The sequence below is a fragment of the Danio rerio genome, chromosome 2, assembly GCF_049306965.1.
Source record: "Danio rerio strain Tuebingen ecotype United States chromosome 2, GRCz12tu, whole genome shotgun sequence".
Taxonomy (NCBI): Eukaryota; Metazoa; Chordata; class Actinopteri; order Cypriniformes; family Danionidae; genus Danio; species Danio rerio.
The window spans coordinates 51,362,344-51,382,945 of record NC_133177.1 but is presented as its reverse complement, the minus strand read 5'-3'; the positions used below and the strand labels follow the sequence as shown (position 1 = coordinate 51,382,945).

The window sequence follows — 20,602 nt, the reverse complement described above, 5'->3', positions numbered from 1 at the left end:
ATGTACATAGCAGAGCTTGCAAACTGTTTTTTTTTGTCGACAACACGAACGTTGTCAACATAACTAACTGGAAATCCAAAATACTTCCACACCGGCGACTTCATTGAAAGAGGAGAGGGTTTAAGCTCTGTCAACGGGTATCCTGCGTCTGCAGTTCAACAAGCACTTCAACAAGCATGTTTTTTTCCCGCTTGGCAAGCCAAGCTAACGTGACATGGGGGCGTGGCAGCATCGACGATTCTATTTTTTGATTCGATAATTGAAATTGAGCATAAATTTCGATCGATTTCGATTAAAATTCGAAATCGTGACACCCTTAATTCTTAAGATTATTTAATTTAATTATAGTCATTTTAACGGTTTAAAAATTAGGCATTGGAATCAAAATAAGAAAAACAAATATCCTAAATAAATAATAATAAATGTTAACAAAAAAGTGCAAGGTAAAAAGTAACAGAGGCTGCGATATCTGCTACCAGATCTATTTTCAGTTGTCAGGCACCCACATGAAAATATACTATATTAATTTATAGCAAATACTTAAGAGTTTTCTTAACCTTACTGACACCTCCAACAGAGATAGAGATGTAGCACAATCAGCTAAACTGTTGTTAGAATTGGTTTTTATGTCTGGACGACATATATTTCATCACCAAAGTTGACTGAGGTCAGTCTATATATTGATTATTGTGACAGGCCTACAATGCACTTCGTACATCTTCTGACTTCTAACATGCACTGGAAATGTGTTGCTCATGCCTGTTGTATCAAACTGTGACCCCAAAACTGAGGTATGTACTGAAACCATACCGCTACACCCCTAGCACACTCAAATGATGGATAAGGGAAAGATCAATACCTGCTCGTACAGATCAAGATCTTCAGTGTCTGGGATGATCTGTGGAGAAACAGACAGTCCTCCGGTCTTCAGCTCAATGCGCTGGGCCTGCTGACGGTAATCCAGCATCCCACTGCCCATCCTGAGAGCACATTAGTGCCATCATTTACTCTAGTTTGTTTCATGTTTTAGGGGGTTTGTACAATGTGTTACAAGCTTACTGAAACTTAGTTTGTCCACAACACTTAACTAGGGGATTGTATTACCGTCTAAAAAGAACAGAAAAATGTAAGACTGTAAAAACAACAGGAACTCACTTTAACAAGCGCATAAAGAGATATCAGCTACTCTTACTTTAAAGGAGTATGAGAAATATATTTTAAAGGTCATAACGTCTGGAGAAAAAAAAAGGGATTGTGAGAATCTTTTTAGCCAGCTGTGATTGATAACACTATCAAAATACACTTGAGAGATGTGTAAAAAAGGATACTTTAGGCTTTCTTTCTTTTTTCTAACAATCATATTTCAAGTATAGACATTTACAACATCACACAAGATCCATTTATCTAAATAATTCTGTTCTTCTGACTGAAATTTACCACACTTTTCTTAAAAATGTGAAGTGTTTTTTCAACAAAAGCAGTAATAGTTGTTTTTTGTGCATGAAAATTAGCAGGACAAGAATAATTTCTGACACTTAAGACTTGAGTACTTATGTTGAAAATTTAGCTTTGACTTTCACATGAATGAATTAAAACTTCCATACAAATTTGAAATTGTAATAGCATTGTATAATATTGCTATAATTGTAATCAATTAGAATTGCTTACTACATATACACAGTATATTTTCACACAAAACAGTTTTATGGGTATATACTGGATGATGTATATGGTATATTACAGTACATAGCAGCGATAAAGTGGTTTCCTACTTCGTAATGACGCTGCAGAACAGAGGAACGTAGATCTTGAGGTCTTCAGGAAGGGAGTTGATGTTGCTCATCGCTCTGAAATACACCATGCCGTTGGTGGGCTGCTCACAGTACTGTACAGGTACACCACCTACACACACACAAAAACACTGCAGGATTTTCAAAGTAGTCTTGTCACAGATGTTTTTACACTGCATGACTAACTGGGCTAGCGTTTTGTCGCTGCTTTGTTTACACTGGGACTGGAAATTTCACACTACATGACCTTACAATAGGAAGAATCGACAACAACTTTGTCCAAACTACTTCTCACAACCGAAAACACGTAGTATATCTTTTGTTATTAACTACATAATGAGAAAGAAGCCTTTAGTGGGCCAGAAAATGTACATGTTTGCTCACTTGGGTTTAAAGGGAATTAGCAATTTCTCCTCAACTGTCTTTTTTTTGACCTGGTTGTGATATTGCTCGCATGACGCATCAAAAAGACACGGTGCTCCAGTCAAATTTCTGCTAGTTTTTCTTCCATTTCTTGGGTCCAAATAAACTGAAAATGAGCGCTTTAACTTCTCCCCCAAGCTCCCCCTGGCCTGTAGGTACCCACGCTAGTGGATGCTGCTCTCTCATTGGCTGTAGGTGTAGGTGACGCATTTCACACGGCATGATTTGAATCACCAACAGCACGCCAAATATCTCAGGGCATCGACGACTCATCTGAGATTTTTTCAAATCACGTCTTTGATAGTTTACACTGTGTGATTGTCACTCACGTGAACGAGCACCAATTTGTCTGTGATTTCAGGCATTTGTCAGCGATTTCTTAAAACCTGTCAAGGAGTCAAAATCGGGGATAAAAATCATGCAGTCTGAACTCTGCTTTAGCATTCAAAAACATTCATGTTTATTTTATGTTTCAAGTAGAAACTATAAAAGAAATATTTTGATTCAACATAGAATTTATACAGATTTTTTCGATTTAAACGTTTAGTCATTCATTTTCTTGTCGGCTTAGTCCTTTTATTAATCCGGGGTCGCCACAGCGGAATGAACCGCCAACTTATCCAGCAAGTTTTTACGCAGCGGATGCCCTTTCAGCCACAACCCATCTCTGGGAAACATCCACACACACACACACACACTCATACACTACGGACAATTTAGCCTACCCAATTCACCTGTACATGTCTTTGGACTGTGTGGGAAACCAGAGTTCACGGAGGAAACCCACGCGAACGCAGGGAGAACATGCAAACTCCACACAGAAACGCCAACTGAGCCGAAGATCAAACCAGCGACCTTCTTGCTGTGAGGCAAACGTGCTACCCACTTTTCCACTGCGTCGCAACGTTTAGGCAATGCTTTGTTTTTATTCAGATGCTGCATTTAAATGGGTTTATAGAAATTTTAACAGCCCATTCATTTATTGCAGCACCAGAACAGTATTTTTATATTCTACAGGTTTAAAATGACAAAAAAAAAATATTAAAATGACAAATTAAACTTTTTCTTCATAATTTTCATCGTCCTTTTACTGTACATACAGTTGAAGTTAAAATGAGTATCTGTGCAATTTTAATTCTTTTAAAATTATTTTCTAAGTGTTTCTCAAGCACGTTCCTGGAGGACAACCAGCTCTGCACATTTTCCATGTCTCCTTAACCAAACACAATGCTGTGTGTGTAAACCATTATTTAAAACAGTCAAAACATGGTCAACCGTTTGTTAGAGCAGCAGTCAAAGGGGTAAGCAGGTTAATAATACTGACCTTAAAAGTTTTTTAAACTGCTTTTATTCCTGTCAAATTAAAAAAAGTAAGAATTTCACCAGAAGAAAAAAATATAGAAAATACTATGTAAATTTCCTCAGTCTGGTAAACATCACTTGGCGAAATTTGTAAATAATAAAAAAATAAAAATTACAGAAGGGCTCATAACTATGTGTGTGTTTGTGTGTGTGTGTGTGTGTGTGTGTGTGCATGCGTAGGTGGCGATCAATATCTAACCAAACGTGTTAAATCTAACATCTAATAAAAATGATCTAATGCTTTGAAGTATTAAATCAACAGTCCTAATATTCACATCAACTTTGCTTGTAATCTTGACATGTGTGTGTGCTTTTCACCTGCGGCTCCGAGCTGTACAGGTGTGTAGGCAATGATGGGCTCGATGTCGGACACTTTTAATGCAGGCAGACATGAAGCGTCTTGAGTTGTGCTCTGAACGGCCAATAGCTGTAAACCTGAAACAACACCACAGTTAAACACACTCTCTTCAGCGTATTAGGTAACAGATTGTTATGAGTCAATGGTGCTACCATTTAGCACAAATCAAATTTAGCAGAGGGAACTCTGTAAAAGCATAGTTCAAGTTTGTCTACTCATCGGTTAGATTTGATTCAACTGTATTGTCATTACACATGTTCAAGTACAAGTACAAGATAATGAAATGTAGTTTAGGTCTAACCAGCAGTGCAATAACAGCAAGTCCAGGATACAGGTATCACTTTTAGGGCCTACTCACACTATGCCATCCGTACCGTGCCCAGGCCCGTTTCCTGGATCATTTGAGAAGTGTGAGTGTGCTGAATCGGGCTCAAGCACAGTTCACTTGGCCGACCCTGGCCTGGTTGGAAGAGGTGTGCCTGAGCCCGGTTCACTTGGGCTTCGGGCCCGAAACTGAAAGCGAGACGTGACTTTTAAGGGACTGTTTCATATGGATTTATTAATCATTCTTACTGTTCTGTGAACGCAAACTGCCGTAGTGTATTAAAGACGAGAACTCCTCACAGCACGACAGCTGCGCGGCTTCAGCAGACCTCCTCATTCCTGCAGCACGAGGACTTTATGATTGTTTATGAGCGCCAAAAGTGGCGGATCTGTTCGGCTGAAACGATATAACTAGAGAAATCTCCACTGTGCTGCTGAGTGAGAGAGCGCTTCTCACTGAACAGCGAAGCAGCGATGACGTAAGCGTGCCGAAGCCCATTTGTGGTGTGAGCGCGGGCCGTCGGGGGAGACGGGAGGGGGGACATGCGTGCTTTGGCCCGGTTCGAGGCAACTGTACCTAGTGTGAGTACGGTCATAAAGTGCAATTATAGAAAAACTATGGGGATTTTTACAGATGGATGTAATATCAACATTATATAAAGGTTTTATTAACTATGAACAGAGATTTAGATATCAGAGGTATGCAGATAGATATGAACATAATTACAAATTTATATGTACAATGGGTATTAGGCATGGGACGATAACCATTTTCAAGGTATATCGCGGTTTGTAAAAGTTTCTGTAATATCGTTCCTAAGGTATGTGTTAGATTTCTTATATACTTTTTTTTTTTTGTTTTTTTTAAGACAACAGTATCTTCAGCAGAAAAGATATCTAAAGATGCTATTTATATTGTAAAGAAATCAGTGTTTTTAAAACTAATGAAGACAGCAAGAGTCAATGATTCATTGTAATTATTTACCCTGACAGGTTTACTGCTCCAAAATATTTCAAATGTTTTTCAAAATAAAATATATTGTTTTCAAAGGGGAGAAAAGTTTTAGTTTTTTACCCAGTCATTTAAAATGAATATATTTTAGAGCAGTGATCACAATACCATGGTACCGTAAAACCGTAATATTTTTAGTCAAGGTTATTATACCGTCAGAAACTTATACCGACCCAAGCCTAGTGGGTATTTACAATTCAAGAAGAATTAGTGCAAAGTAGAGCGTTGAATATGTGCAATTTTAATAATTATATTAATAGATGACGCAATGTGCGCATCTGCAATAGTCACATCGCAAGATCTATAATGTTAAGTCTGGATTATAGTTGCCCTGAAGCCACAGAACACATGTGGTTTGTAGAATCACAGCTAAGCTATACCATAACAGAGTGTAAGTATATCACATGCATGTGTTCAAGGCCTGTGACTGAGCATTTTAAGAGAGTTAAAAACATTTGGGCACAAAAAATAGTTTGTTTAGTGCATCATCTGCATTTAATTATTTAAATGATTTATGAAAAATCTTTTTTTGTCTCGTTTCTAGTTCAAATATCTACATTTCAACTTAAAAATAAGATTATTTTGATAATACCATTGGCAGATTATTTAGCTTGTTTTAAGAAAAAAAACAACTTAATTTTGTCTTCTGAAGGTTAAACAATATTTTTACTTGATAATTTTTTTTTTAGATATTTGGACTAAAGTATGATAAGAAAAGCATTTTGTCTGGTGATTATTACATTTCTGAACCTGAATACTGTAAGATTGCCCAGAAAACTGCCAAATAGAGCTATTCAAATCTTGTGACACTGTATTTAAATTATTCATATAACTTTTTTTTTAGATAAAAGAATGCATTTTTCCAGCATCGTGCAGCCCTAAACTGTACCTTTCTCATAGATGTCCTTGCGGTCTTCATCGCTGAGGATCTGTATTTTCTGCTGTAGTTTCTGTTCTTCAGCTTCAGCCTGTTTCTCCAAGAATCTCTCATCAGGGCTCATAGAAAGGGTCAGTTGATGAGTGTTATTCTGAAAGCAAAGATCAACATTTTAATGCAACTTACATTTACATTAAATTTAGTCATTCAGCTTTTTTGTGCTAAATTTGATACAACTTTTTAAATTGTAACATTTAACAATTAAGGTAGGCATTAAGCGACTCAAGCAATAAAAACATGCATAAAAAAATGAGATCATGAAACTAACATAATTTTCTTAAATCTAGACTAGAGCATAGTAGGGCATAGTAGTAATTGTAAGGATTTCATTTAGTTTTTATTTTTATAATGCCTTTTTATTTAATCTGTTTTGAATTTTTTTTAGCTAATTTATTTTATTTATTATTCTTTGGTAACTTACGGCTGCTTCACTTAGCTGAATATCTTAAGCCTGTTTACAGGGTTCATACACATTTTTACTACTAAAATTCCATGACTTTACCAGGACTTTCAAGTAAATGTTTATGACATTACATATACAGTTGAAGTCAGAATTATTAGCCCCCCTTTGATTTTTTTCTCTTTTTTAAATATTCTCCAAATGATGTTTAACAGAGCAAGGAAATTTCACAGTATGTCTGATAATATTTTTTCTTCTGGAGAAAGTCTTATTTGTTTTATTTCGGCTAGAATAAAAGCAGTTTTTAATTTTAACAACACCACATTTTTTTTCCGATAGACTACAAAATAAACCATTGTTATACAATAACTTGCCTAATTACCCTAACCTTTTTTAGTTAACCGAATTAAGCCTTTAAATGTCCCTTTAAGCTGTATAGAAGTGTCTTGAAAAATATCTAGTCAAATAATATTTACAGTCATCATGCCAAAGATAAAATAAATCAGTTACTAGAGATGAGTTAATAAAACTATTATGCTTAGAAATGTGTTGAAAAAAAAACTGCTTTCTCTTAAACAAAAAAAGGGGAAAAATAAACAGGGGGGCTAAAAATTCTGACTTCAACACTACATGGTAAATAATAACAAAAACCATGCACGTTCAAATTTATTACAGCATATCAAAAAACAACCATCTTTAGTTTATTTTTAAATCCATGTAAAATTGATTTAGATAAAGCTCACACAGCACTAATAATGTGCGAGCATGTGTTTGGCCAAGGACAGAAAAGTAGTCTAAGTAAAGACAATTAACCTTCAATATTCAAGTATACAGATATTTGTTCAACTAATTTTCATGAAATTTTACAAAACCTTGTGGGTGTTTCTGTTTTTTTCCAAAACTTTTCCAGGCCTGTAAATTGCCATTTTAAAAACTACTTTTTTCAGGTTTTGCATGACGCATGAACCCTGTATTTAATTACATTATTTAAACGTGCATAAAGTTTCTATTTAGTAGGTTTTGATAATATTATCAACTAAACAAATAGATCTTACCTTAAAGTAGTGCTGGACTTTCTCCTGAAGGTAGCGAGGGTTTTCCTTCAAACACTGCCGGAATCTGGACACACTTTCACTGATCTTCAGCAGCTGCACTGGATCACCATCATGATTCCAGAGGGAGGCAATATACTGCCAGACAGACAAATTAAATGTTTTTTTTAGATATACAGTAATGTGAGCTTTGAACCTTTTGAAAATTTGCATCAAATGTTAAAATCTCAAGAAAACTATTCATGGACAATGTTCATAAATGTTTGAAAAATTTACAGATTTTTAAAAATTACTTTTATTACTTTTTTAAAATATTACTTTTTAGCTTTAATGGACTCTTATTTTAGTTTTAGTAATCATAAGCCCCTTTCACACATACAGACCTTTCCGGAAAATTACCGGCAATTTTCCGGAAAGGTTATATGTGTGAACAGGCCCTTTTTGAAAATACCGGTAAATTCGTTCTGGCTATTTTCCGGAACGAGAAGTTGTAAGATTACCGGTAATTTCCCGGAATGCTGCGCTGTGTGAATGCAGAAGGAAGATTGCCGGAAAGAGCGCGTGCATGTCTAGAACGTGCTGACGTGAGACGTCTGCTTTAGCCAATCAGAACAGTCAGACGCATTTACGTGCGGTTTATGAGAATAAAAGCCTTTGAATATTTTCCCAGACGCGTTTAGCTGCTAGAAGTTAGTCAGATAACGTTTATATGTTCTTCTTAATGCCAACTGTGTAAATAATTATCGATAAGATGCTTATGATAAGCCGCTGTTTGTTTACCTTCAAGCTTTGCGTGTGCCCGTGAAACAGCCTGTGAGCGCCTGCACACACACATATTATGAACATCTCGACAAGAGAAAGTGTTCCTCCATATGTTTTCATCGACATTGTTCACAATAGTGATCATCCACAGAGTTTGTGATGTAGTCAAATGTTTAAAAAATACAAGCGCAGCCGTTTAGAGCTCATTTGTGGTGAATGATGTCAGAATTTACCAGTATTTTGGAATGGATGTGTGAACGGTCTTTTCTGGAAAAATTCCGTAACGTCCTCGCCTGTGTGAACAGCACTGTTTATAATATACTGGTAAAGTCGTTCCGGAAATTTTCCAGATATTTACTGGTATCACTTTGTGAAAGGGGCTACAGTTCATCATAAGGGGGAAAAATAACATTTTGGATAAACGAAACCTGGACAATGCAGTTTTTAAATCACACTAGATTGCTTACTAATGTTCAACCAGAAAACGTGTTTTGAATTGCATGCGATAATGATGATCAATCACACATTTATGTGCATGTTTGCGTGTTCACTCACTGAAGCGAGAGCTAGGCCGAAGCTGGTGGACTGATGTTTCATCTGAATCTCGATTTTATGCAGCAGAGCTTCAATCTGCTCCTCTTCAAAACCAGATCTGAAACAATTCATTTACATTGATTCATTTAGACGAGCCACTTTTATTCACAAGGAGAAGCCAAAACAGACCACTAAAGTGAGCCAATCGGCACTCACGCAATGATGTCATCAATGGTTTGGGCAATGATGTGTTTGACCGTCTCAGTGTCGTCCTCCGCCATGCCTTGAAGACCGATTGTGAAAGACGCTTGTCTAGTGCTGCCGTCAAACCTAGATAAATCACACTTAGAAATCAATTTCTAACTTATTTCTTTTTTTATTTACTATTTTGAACATTTAGGGTTGCCTAGATTGTTCATTTATATCATTTAAACATGCTTAACACTTTCAGGGTCCTTAAACCTTCATTCATTCATTTTCTTTTCAACTTAGTCCCTTTATTAATCTGGGGTCGCCACAGCGTAATGAACTGCCAACTTATCCAGCATATGTTTTACGCAGCGGATGCTCTTCCAGCTGCAACCCATGTGCCTAAATGCCTTCTGTGACAATATAATCACATAACAGAATTATTTAAACTTATAATCTTATAATCAACAGACCCCGCAGAGGAGGAGAAGTCTGAGCCGATCTTTGGCTCAATCAGGGCTTTGTAGAAAGGAGAGTTTGGGCCAGACATCATGAGAGAGGAGAGGAGGCTCAGAGTAAACATCTCGAACGTGTCTGTGATGCTGAAACACATAGAAGAGAAAGTTAAATGTAAGATCTAAGACAATCAAACTACAAAAAAAGTGTAAACGTTAGTTTCTTACTCTCCCAGCAGAAAGCTCATGCAGAGTGTGTTCTGCTTCACAGGGTCTGGAGCAAGAGCGTCAGGCCTGCAGCTTACATGATCCATTCTCTGAAGAAAAACACAACAGGACAGACCTCACAAAGCAGTTTGTACAGAATGTTTTATCAGGTTGAGCTCTCTATAGTGATGGCTGCTTTCAAAATGCATGACGCTTTGAAACATTTACAAATCTCTTCAAATCAGTGGATTGGGGTTTATTTAAACTTAGCTAGTCACATTGATTGTCTTAGTGTTTAAGTTTCTTTCTTCCGTTGAACATAAAAGATATTCTGAAAAAAGCTGGAAGCCTGTAACCATTGACTTCCATAGTCATTTGTGCTACTTTGGAAGTAATTACAGTTTCCAACATTCTTCAAAATATCTTCTTTTGTGTTCAACAGAAGATAGAGTAAATTTCTGAATACAATATGCTTTTAATTACTTAATAATTAATTAACCTAATTTAGGGGTTGGTAGCACGATCGCCTTACAGCAAGAAGGTTACTGGTTTGAGCCCCGGCTAGGTCAGTTGGCATTTCTGTGTGGAGTTTGCATTTTCTCCCCATGTTCACATGGTTTTCCGGGTGCTCCAGTTTCCCCCACAGTCCAAAGACATGAGTTATAGATGAATTGAATAAACTAAATTGTCCGTAGTGTATGTGTGTGAATGCAAGAGTGTATAGGATGCGGCAGAAGGGCATCTGCTGTGTAAAACATATGCTGGATAAGCGGTTCGATGGTAAGCCGAAAAGAAAATGAATGATAGAATAACCTAATTTATCAAGCCCTCCCTAATAATAAAAAACAAGCAGTACAAAATACTAAAAGAACAAAAATGTGGTATTATTTACTTATTTGTAGATCACCTTTAATAATATTTAGTTCTGTGAAAATATTTGAAATAGTTCTGTTTGAAAGATGTGCATTTATGGTGTGTTAAGCTGTTGCAGTTGTTGTTACAATTGATTTAGAGAAGCTTAATTTCTCCCATTACTTCGTCTTTGTTAATCTTACAGGTCTTTCTAATGTGTGCGATGTGTAACATACAGGTTTGTCCCATGGCGTCTGAGGAGGAACGGCAGTGTTTGGTTCCGTTCTCTCAAATTTTGACAAAGCCTCTTCTTCAATCTGCTGCAGGTGCTGCTCTAATGGCAAATCCCCATATGTGAAGAAACTGCAACAAACACAGGCAATAATCAGTACGGTCTACTTTGTACAAACATGCATGTTTAATGTGTTTAGCATGTGTACCGTGCATTGCTGGGATGGTAGTGTGTGGCGTGGAAATGTTTGAGCTGTTCCCAGGTCAGCTCAGGAATAGCGAGCGGTTCCCCTCCAGACACCACAGAGTAAGTGTGATCCGGGAGGAGTTTATTCTGCAGGTGCTGAGCGTACAGACGCTCATTATCAGACTACACACACAACATATGCAAGAGAAGGATAACAGATTGTTAGTCTCAAAACATCAACCTCTAATCAGTGTAAATATGACTCCAACAAGAACATTAGGACAGAGGCATTATGAGCCATGCATATTTGAGGATGCACTAATATTTCATATTTTATGGTATGGCACAAAGCTTAGTACAGTGTTTTTATAATTATGACAGCTAAATTTCTAAAACATCTTCATTTAGTAAAGTCTCACAAAACTGCATGTAAATAAATAATTAAGTTTAAATATATGGCAAAAGTGTAAATTGAAATTTAATTTGTGAGTAAAAAAAAAAAAATATATATACATATATATATATATATATATATATATATATATATATATATATATATATATATATATATTTTTTTTTTTTTTTTTTTTTACTTCCAAATTAAATTAAAAAAGTGTAAATTGAAATTTAATTTGGGAGTAAAAAAAAAAAAAAAAAAAAAAAATATATATGTATATATATATATATATATATATATATATATATATATATATATATATATATATATATATATATTTTTTTTTTTTATACAACAGTTCTGTCTGGTTCTTGAATCCGATTGGCTGATAGCCTTGCGCTATTCTGCCAGTAACAGCACTAGTACAGCCTCTTCACCCAAGGGTGTTGTGTATTACTCTGACCACATACAGCAACAAGCAGACGACACTCTACAGTTTAACAAATATTGTTTCTGTTGGACAATGTGATGTACTTTTGAGGCTTTTTTTGGTCAAGAATGTAGTTGTTTAGATTGCAGCTATGCAGTTTATTTATAATAATGGTGCCTATTTTAAATATCTATAATATCAGAGAGACCATTAGCCTCTCTTTAAGCAAAGACAGTTGACAATGTTAACGATGGCGACAGAGACCGCATAATAAGCCCAAAGAGAAAGACAGCATGATTTTAAACAACAGCTGATCAAATCATTATTAAACTGTATTGCTGTATTTACACTTCAGTAATATTGTGATCTCCTGATTGCAACAGAGAAATATTGAGGAACCACTGTAGACTTGATGGCATTTTAGTATATATCATATATTAGACATTACGCTAGAGAATCATTCAAACACTAGCTCTAAAGTGATGTTAGTGAATGAGCAACAGTTTCTGCTGTTCTGACGTCAGCTGCAGATGTGAATGAATGGTGGAAAAAGTAGTTCTTCTTACAAAAGGATTTAGAGACTCTGTGTTTGATTTACTTCTTTATATATATATATAATCTTTTAAATTTTAATAATTCACTTAATAAACTACTTTGTTTTAATATCTGTTTATATAACTACTCCTGTTTCTATATATTTTTAATGTTATTATTAGAAAAAAGAAAAGAAAATTCTATAATTTTATAAAAGTGGCTCTGGACAACAAAACCAGTGTTGGTGGATTTATGCATCATCTCAAAGCAGAATAAATAAGCTTTCTGTTAATGTATTTTTGGTTTAAAAAGGGAATAATTATTGGTAATAAATATACTAATATATATTTTTCTCCTTGTATTACAAGTAGTGTGGGAATTTCTATTATTGCCCCAATTTGTATGTTTTGTTTCCATGCATCTTGTATGGTGTTAGAGTAGCTAACTAATATATGGTTTGTTAAAACAGGACTATATTTGGCTGAAATTCATTAATTTGAAAATCTAGAATATGAGGGTTGAAAAAAAAATGAAAATAGTTTTTAAAGCTGTCTAAACAGAGTGCTTCTCAATGCACATTTCTAATTTTAAGAAGTGTTGATATATTTGTGGTATATTTACTAAATATCAGGGTTCAGACACATTTTTACTACTACTAAAATTCAACGACTTTTCCATGACTTTCAAGTAAATTTTCATGACCTAATGTTTCATATAATGTCTACGTGCACTTGGTAAATAATAAAAAAACAATACATGTTCAAAGTTATTATAGAATATCATAAAACATGCAACAATCTATTTAGTTTAAATGAATATGTATATCTATGTAAAATTTATTTAGATAATGCTAACATAGCACTAATAATGTAAGAACATGTGTTTGGACATGGACAGAAGACAACTCACCCATATTGAAGTATACAGATATTTGATTCACTAATTTCCATTTTTTTTTCAGATTTTCCAAAACTTCCAGGTTTTTCATGACCGTATGAATTCTGAAATATTTTAATTTAAGATAATCTCTACTTTATATTCTAATGATTCTTGGCATAAAAGAAAAATCTATCATTTTGATTCATACAATGTATTTTTTGGCTATTGCCAAAATTATATCAGTACAACATAAGAAAGAATGTCTTCATTGTCACTTGTTTTACGTAATGCATCTTTGTGGAATAAAAGATCATCTAAAAAATTGTAAAAAGCTCTGCATATATTACTGATATATTCTTGAAATCTGAACAGGACATGGAAGTTTTCTTACAAACACTCCCTTCATCTCATTGAACACCACACCCTTGAACACCAGAGGACTTGAGGGGTCAGTGGGGTTCTCATGCTCCAGCCTCCAGCCCTCCTGCCTGAAAAACACAAACATCTTCTCAAATTCATGCAGAATTAATCGTGGAAAAGCTGAGTATGTTTCAGAGCGTTTACCAGAAGTCCAGCTCTCTGAGACAAGGGAAGAAGACAGCGTCCAGATAGACTGACAGGAGGTTCTTGAAGTCTTTGGCATTCTGGGTGGAGAACGGGTACATGGTGTAATCGCTGGCTGAAGGAGAGATTAAAATCATGAGAAAGATAAACCACACATGCATATGTTCACTTAAAGGGATGGTTCATCCAGAAATTACAATTGTGCCATCCTTTACTCCTTCGCTTATTCAAAAACCGTTTCTTACACAGGGTTCTGACCTTTCCAAAGTCAAATTCAAGAACTTTTCAAGCACTTTCCAGGTACATTTTTGAAATTTAGAAGTGTGGAAATTATTTTATAATTACACAAATATACATACTTTACATTTAATCAGATGCTATTTGTTATAGTATAGTATTTAAATCATAAATGCATATTTATTTTAGTTTTATGCATTGTTCATTCATGAAGTCTCCCACAACTTAATGAAAGGGCGCACATAAACAACAACAAAATAAGAAAACAGTCACATCACGCTATAAGCACATGCTCCAACGCTTTCATTTTATGCAAAAGCACATACAATATTGAGAAAACTATTTTATTTCATTTAAATAAGTTATTATTATTATTATTACATGTTTAGTAAGATATATTATTATGAAAGCCACACAATTACACTAAGCAATTTCAAGGACTTCTAAGCACTTTTCATTTTCATGCATTTTTAGCATTTCCAGCTCTCATACAAACCCAGTTTCTTCTGTCAAACACAAAAGAAGCTATTTGGAAAAATGCTGGTAGCTGGTACCCATTGACTTGCTAAGCAACTTTTTTTCATTTTATACTTCCTACTCAGTGGGTCCCAGCAACCAGCATTCTTCAAAATATCTTCTTTTGTGTTTAAGAGCTCACCAAAAACTGAAAATGTGCTTATTTGCTCCCTCAAGTGGTTCTTTACTTTAAAGAGTTAAACACAAACACAAAAGTAAATATTTTGAAAAATGTCAGAAACCTGTAACCATTTACAATGGTTTTAAAAGTAACTGTTTTTGTGATCAACAAAAAAAGAAACTGCAATCTTCTCACTTTTGACAAGTGAAAGTTGAGTAAATAATGATAGAATTTTCAGTTTTGGGTCAGCTATCCCTTTAAACAGAGGAAAGAAACTCACAAAGGTTTGAAGCCACAGGAGGAAGAATGGAAAGAGGTCATTTTCATTTTTGGGTGAACTATCCCTTCAAAAATTGACTTTGGGGAAGTACCTGTGAATGCATTCATGAAGGTGGAGAGCGAGCGGTTGAGCATCTTAAAGAAGGGGTCTCTGCAGGGGAAACGCTGAGAGCCACACAGAACGGTGTGCTCCAGGATGTGAGGAACACCAGTGCTGTCCATTGGGGTGGTACGAAACAGCACGCTATAAAAACACACATTCAAAACACACAGGCAAAGGAATGTGGACATCAATGGGGCATAAACACAGACAGACACACATATAAATGTGCACATCAATCAGGTATAAACAGACTGGCCACTTTATTAGGTAAATTGAGTAGATTTAATTTTACTGAAATGACTTGTATTTACTGTATATTTACATTCCTCTTGTAGAGTTTTTGTTATTTGCATTGACTCAAGGTCTGAGAGTAATGTAATTTCAATTCTCTGTATGTCTGTACATGTGGCAGAATTGACAATAAAGCTGACTTTGACACTTTGATCACTTTAACTGCATATTTATGCAAAAATTAAATCTATCAATTACATGATATGAACTAAATCCATTTAGGAATGTAGATGTGATCAAGATTATCGGCTAAAGTTTAACCTGAACATCAGATTTGTTTGATTTTTTTATTTTTTTATTTCCACAAAAGCAACTATTTCATGGCAAGATAAACATAGATAAAACATATTACACAATACTAACAACTTCATAATTCAATAAGGGATGATAAAATAAAAGGATATTAAAAACATTAGATATAATTTTTAGTTTGAAAAATAAATAACTTTTTATAACTGAGCATCAGTAGTGTAGGTGTTGGTGCAAGATGCAGTGACTAATTTGCATATGCATGAATCCACACAAACCAAATAAGGTAAGGATGCAGTAACATTAAAGTCATTTTACGTGGTAAACATTATTTTCACAGAAAAAACAACAACATCTAAGCATGTTATTTTTCATTTTTGACCACAGGGGAACTTTAAATTCTCTTTATTCTTAAAGTCTTTATTATTTACTGACATCATGGCAAAGATAAAATAAATTAGTTATTAGAGATGAGTTATTAAAACTATCATGTTTAGAAACGTGTTAAAAAAATCCTCTCTCCGTTAAACAGAAATTGGGGAAAAACAAAAAGGGGGGCTAATAATTGAATAATTCTGACTTCAACTGTGTGTGTGTGTATATATTATATATATATACACATTTTATACATGTATATAAAATAAACAAATAAACATACACAGTACACACAAGATACGCAAATACAAACCTTTATTTTGAATGCGATTAATTTTTGGCCAGCACTAGTAATAGTAAAATGCAATTACACACACAAAACATATACACGCACACACAATACCTGAAGAGGTTGTTGGAATCATCTCGGGCTGCATGCAGATATTGAGCTCCTGTTGCATCATGGGACAGTTTAACAGCTGTGAGAAACAAATCTGGCACTGCTGTGACCTAAACAATCAAACTCAGTGTTAGCAGAGTCATAAATGTCCAAAAGAGCTGTACAGGTCTAAATGAGGAGCATCACCTCTCAGTCTGAGAGTTACAGTGTAATATAAAGACAACTGACCCTATAAAACCTACTGTATCTTATTTAATGGATGAAATTCAGAGGCCTCCAAATAATGCCATCTAGAAATGTCATATTATAGTACAATATTCACAGCTTTTACTGAAATATTTATAAATATATATTTTTATCTTGTAAATAATATGTAAGTAAAAGAACAATCCCAGAAACGTTTATACATACACCATCATATTCATAACTTTCCCAAACATTGAGCCTTTTGAATGTTGCAACAGGCAACCACTGACTTCCAAAGTTAAATAAAATTCAATCATTATGACAAAAAATAGTATAGAGGTCAGTGATTAGAGGTTTCAAACATATTTTAAAAAATAACTTATTTTAAGTACGACAAAAAACAAACACATTTCACAAATATGTTTGAGTGTTTGAATAAATGATCAGTTTCATTTTTTGTGAACCATCCTTGCCATTTTGTCTTGGCATTACAGTAACTATAAGACTAAAAAGGTTTTTTAAACTCCTGCTTCTCTGTGTGAAACAGGTATTTCATGATTTGTTTAGTCATTTCATTACCTCTTTAACAGTGAAGTTATGTATCTTCTGTCCCACAGTGTATTTGAGGGCTTTCTCTACAGCAGAGCTCCCTCTCGACCTCCATGAGCCCTGAAAACTACAAACACCCATTCATTATAAACTACAGTGTTTAACATGACTGATTGAGGTAAAGTTGGTTTTACATTCGCACAGTTATTCATTTTTAAACAGTGACAACTTGTGACACGCTTCCTACATTGTTTGCCATGCTACTTTGAATATGCGGTCAGAGATCTCATGTGTAACTTCAAAGCAACTTTAGCACTGTTAGATTGACTGTGAATGATTTTGTACTTTAATATTCATTGGCTGCTAATATAATTTCATGATTTATTTTTGCAAAGAGTACTTTGCTGAAATTATATTATTAAGAAGTCAGAATGTGTGAATATAAAACCAACTGTACCCCGCAGAGTTTAATATGGATTCAGTACGGTTTATAAAAGACAACAAAGGCATAACTGTAAAAAAGAAAGCTTGTGCATCGAGAATAACATTTAGAAAATTGTTATTCTAAATGAAAAAAATAAAGCTTGTGCATCATACAGAATAATATTTAGACATGTTTAAAGCTGAGTTAATTTCTTTATCATAAACAGTTTCAGAGTTTAATTAATTTAAGCGTTTACAGTATATCAGATATAGTAAAAATATGGATTCAGTGCTGTTTATAAAATACAACAAAGGCAAAATAGTAAAAAAGAAAGCTTGTGCATCATAGAGAATAACATTTAGACAATTTTACAGTTGATTCGGTTCATTTATCTCAAATGGTGTCAGAGTTATATTCATTTAAGCGTTTACAGTGTATCCGATATACTTAAAATATGGATTTAGTATCGCATATAAAAAAACAAAAGCACAACTGTTAAAAAATAAAGCTTGTGCATCATATAGAATAATATTTAGACACGTTTACAGCTGAGTTAATTTCTTTATCTTAAATAGTTTCAGAGTTTAATTAATTTAAGCGTTTACAGTATATCAGATATAATATAAAAATATGGATTCAGTACTGTATATAAAAACAACAAAAGCATAACTGTAAAAATCAAAGCTTGTGCATCACAGAGAATAATATTTAGACAATTGTAAAGTTGATTTGATTTCTTTATCTCTAATGGTGTTAGTTTAGTTCATTTAAGCGTTTACAGTGTATTTGATATACTGAAAATATGGATTCAGTACTGTATATAAAAACAACAAAAGCATAACTGTAAAAAAGAAAGCTTGTTCATCATAGAGAATAATATTTAGACACTTTTAGAGTTGATTTCAATACTTATCTCAAATAGTGTCAGAGTTTAATCCATTTAAGCGTTTACAGTGTATCAGATATAGTGAAAATATGGATTCAGTACTGTATATAAAAACAACAAAGGCATAACTGTAAAAATCAAAGCTTGTGCATCATAGAGAATAATATTTAGACACGTTTACAGCTGAGTTAATTTCTTTATCTTAAATAGTTTCAGAGTTTAATTAATTAGAGAGAATAACATTTAGACAATTTCACTTCCTAATCTGCAATTGCATCTCTGGATATACCACTAACTGTACTCAAAAAATAAATAAAAATAATAATAAAAAAATTACTAAAATTTAACTAAAAAAAAAAACATTTTACTAAATTACTAAAAAATTACTAATACTTTCCTTAGACTTTACAGAGCTGAAACTTGCCTATAGCACGTATTTATTGTTGCTCTTATAGTTGTGTAAATTGCTTCCTTGTCCTCATTTGTAAGTCGCTTTGGATAAAAGCGTCTGCTAAATGACTAAATGTAAATGTAAATTTAAGCGTTTACAGTATATCAGATATACTGTAAAAATATGGATTCAGTACTGTATATAAAAACAACAAAAGCATAACTGTAAAAATCAAAGCTTGTGCATCATAGAGAATAATATTTAGACAATTTCAGAATTTATTTAATTTCTCTATCTCAAATAGTGTCAGTTTAACTCATTTAAGTGTTTAAGTGTGTCTGAAAAACTAAAAATATAAATTCAGTATTGTATATAAACACAACAAAGACACTAGTGTAAAAATCAAATAAATACTTTTAAATACTTTTCTCAAATAGTGTCAGAGTTTAATCGATTTAAGCGTTTACAGTGTACTCGACTTAATGAAAATATGGATGCAGTACTGTATATAAAAACAACAAAGGCATAACTGTAAAACTCAAAGCGTGAGCATCACAGACCATTTTAATGTTGATTTGGTTTATCAAATGGTGTCAGAGTTTAAATAGTTATTACAATTTTACCTTAAAAATTACTTTAAAAATATTATAAAATAATTAAAGTGGTAATTGCAAAAAGCAGAGTATTGTGCTATAATGATTTCCTGAACCTTTTGGTACTAGTTTTGTTGTATAGTTTCTTATGGTTGAATTGTTTATTTCATTCATATGGTTATTTTTTAATCGAGAAAGTAATTCCTGAGCAACATAAAGAGCACACATTTATGTCTATCTGAAGTAGTTTGGGCTCAATCTATAACAGGAGAAAAGAATTAATGGGTTTGAAACCGAATGTCTAATGAATGTCAAACTAATTTTACCCCTGAGTTTTTTTTTTTTTTCATTTTTATTATTATGCTTTATTATTTTATTATTTTATTATTATGCTTTAAACAACACATACATGACAATACTGTAAACAAAATAATGTCAGGTGATAGAAGGTAAATAAAATAAACAAACAAATAAACCAAACAAACACAAAAAACAAGAGTATAAATAATTAACTAAACTTCTTACAATAACAAACAAGCAGGACCTTTACAATAATCAAACATTTTGAAACTACAGCAGGACAGTTTTATTGGCATTACCACTATGCTGAATAGTACAACAGTAATTTTTCAGTTCATTACAAAACAAAGTAAAACAGTGTATTTTGTTGGGAAATTTACACTTATGAATATGAAACTTAATCAACAAAATAAACCCCTGAGGTTTATGACTGAGCTTTCCTATAGGATTACATCACATATATCAAAACACACCAAAGCTACACTTATAAACATGATGACAGTTAGCAACAATGACTTGCACGACAACATAATGACCACTAACACATTAATGACAGGCTAAATGAACCCTCACACACGTCTGTAACAGAAGTTTAGGTTCACAGAGATGTCTCACATGATACTCACCTCAAATTTGTGAGCTTTGTGATGATAGTCTTACTCTGACGAAACATTTTAGATGGTCAAAAGTACTGTCTCTAATTATTACAGTGATTTCCGTGCTGATTTAAATGTTAAAACACATCATATTTAACTGCTAGCGGTCATATTTTCTTTACAACTGAAGTTCTGTCCTTCCATGCTCCATGATGTACACCACGCAT

The 20,602-nt window shown here is 33.8% G+C and overlaps 1 protein-coding gene across 1 annotated transcript in view; it reads right to left on the bottom strand.

Annotated features, from left to right (window-relative positions):
- pitrm1 (pitrilysin metallopeptidase 1) overlaps positions 1 to 20,602 on the bottom strand; it is a 31,871-nt gene extending 11,269 nt beyond the window's left edge. Inside the window, 17 exon segments of the mRNA NM_213487.1 lie at positions 860 to 980; positions 1,773 to 1,902; positions 3,894 to 4,010; positions 6,159 to 6,297; positions 7,662 to 7,796; positions 8,976 to 9,072; positions 9,171 to 9,284; positions 9,617 to 9,745; positions 9,827 to 9,915; positions 10,894 to 11,020; positions 11,098 to 11,258; positions 13,707 to 13,803; positions 13,880 to 13,994; positions 15,125 to 15,276; positions 16,454 to 16,560; positions 17,216 to 17,312; positions 20,406 to 20,602. Of these exon segments, the coding sequence (NP_998652.1) occupies positions 860 to 980; positions 1,773 to 1,902; positions 3,894 to 4,010; positions 6,159 to 6,297; positions 7,662 to 7,796; positions 8,976 to 9,072; positions 9,171 to 9,284; positions 9,617 to 9,745; positions 9,827 to 9,915; positions 10,894 to 11,020; positions 11,098 to 11,258; positions 13,707 to 13,803; positions 13,880 to 13,994; positions 15,125 to 15,276; positions 16,454 to 16,560; positions 17,216 to 17,312; positions 20,406 to 20,452 (1,974 nt within the window). The 5' untranslated portion in view covers positions 20,453 to 20,602.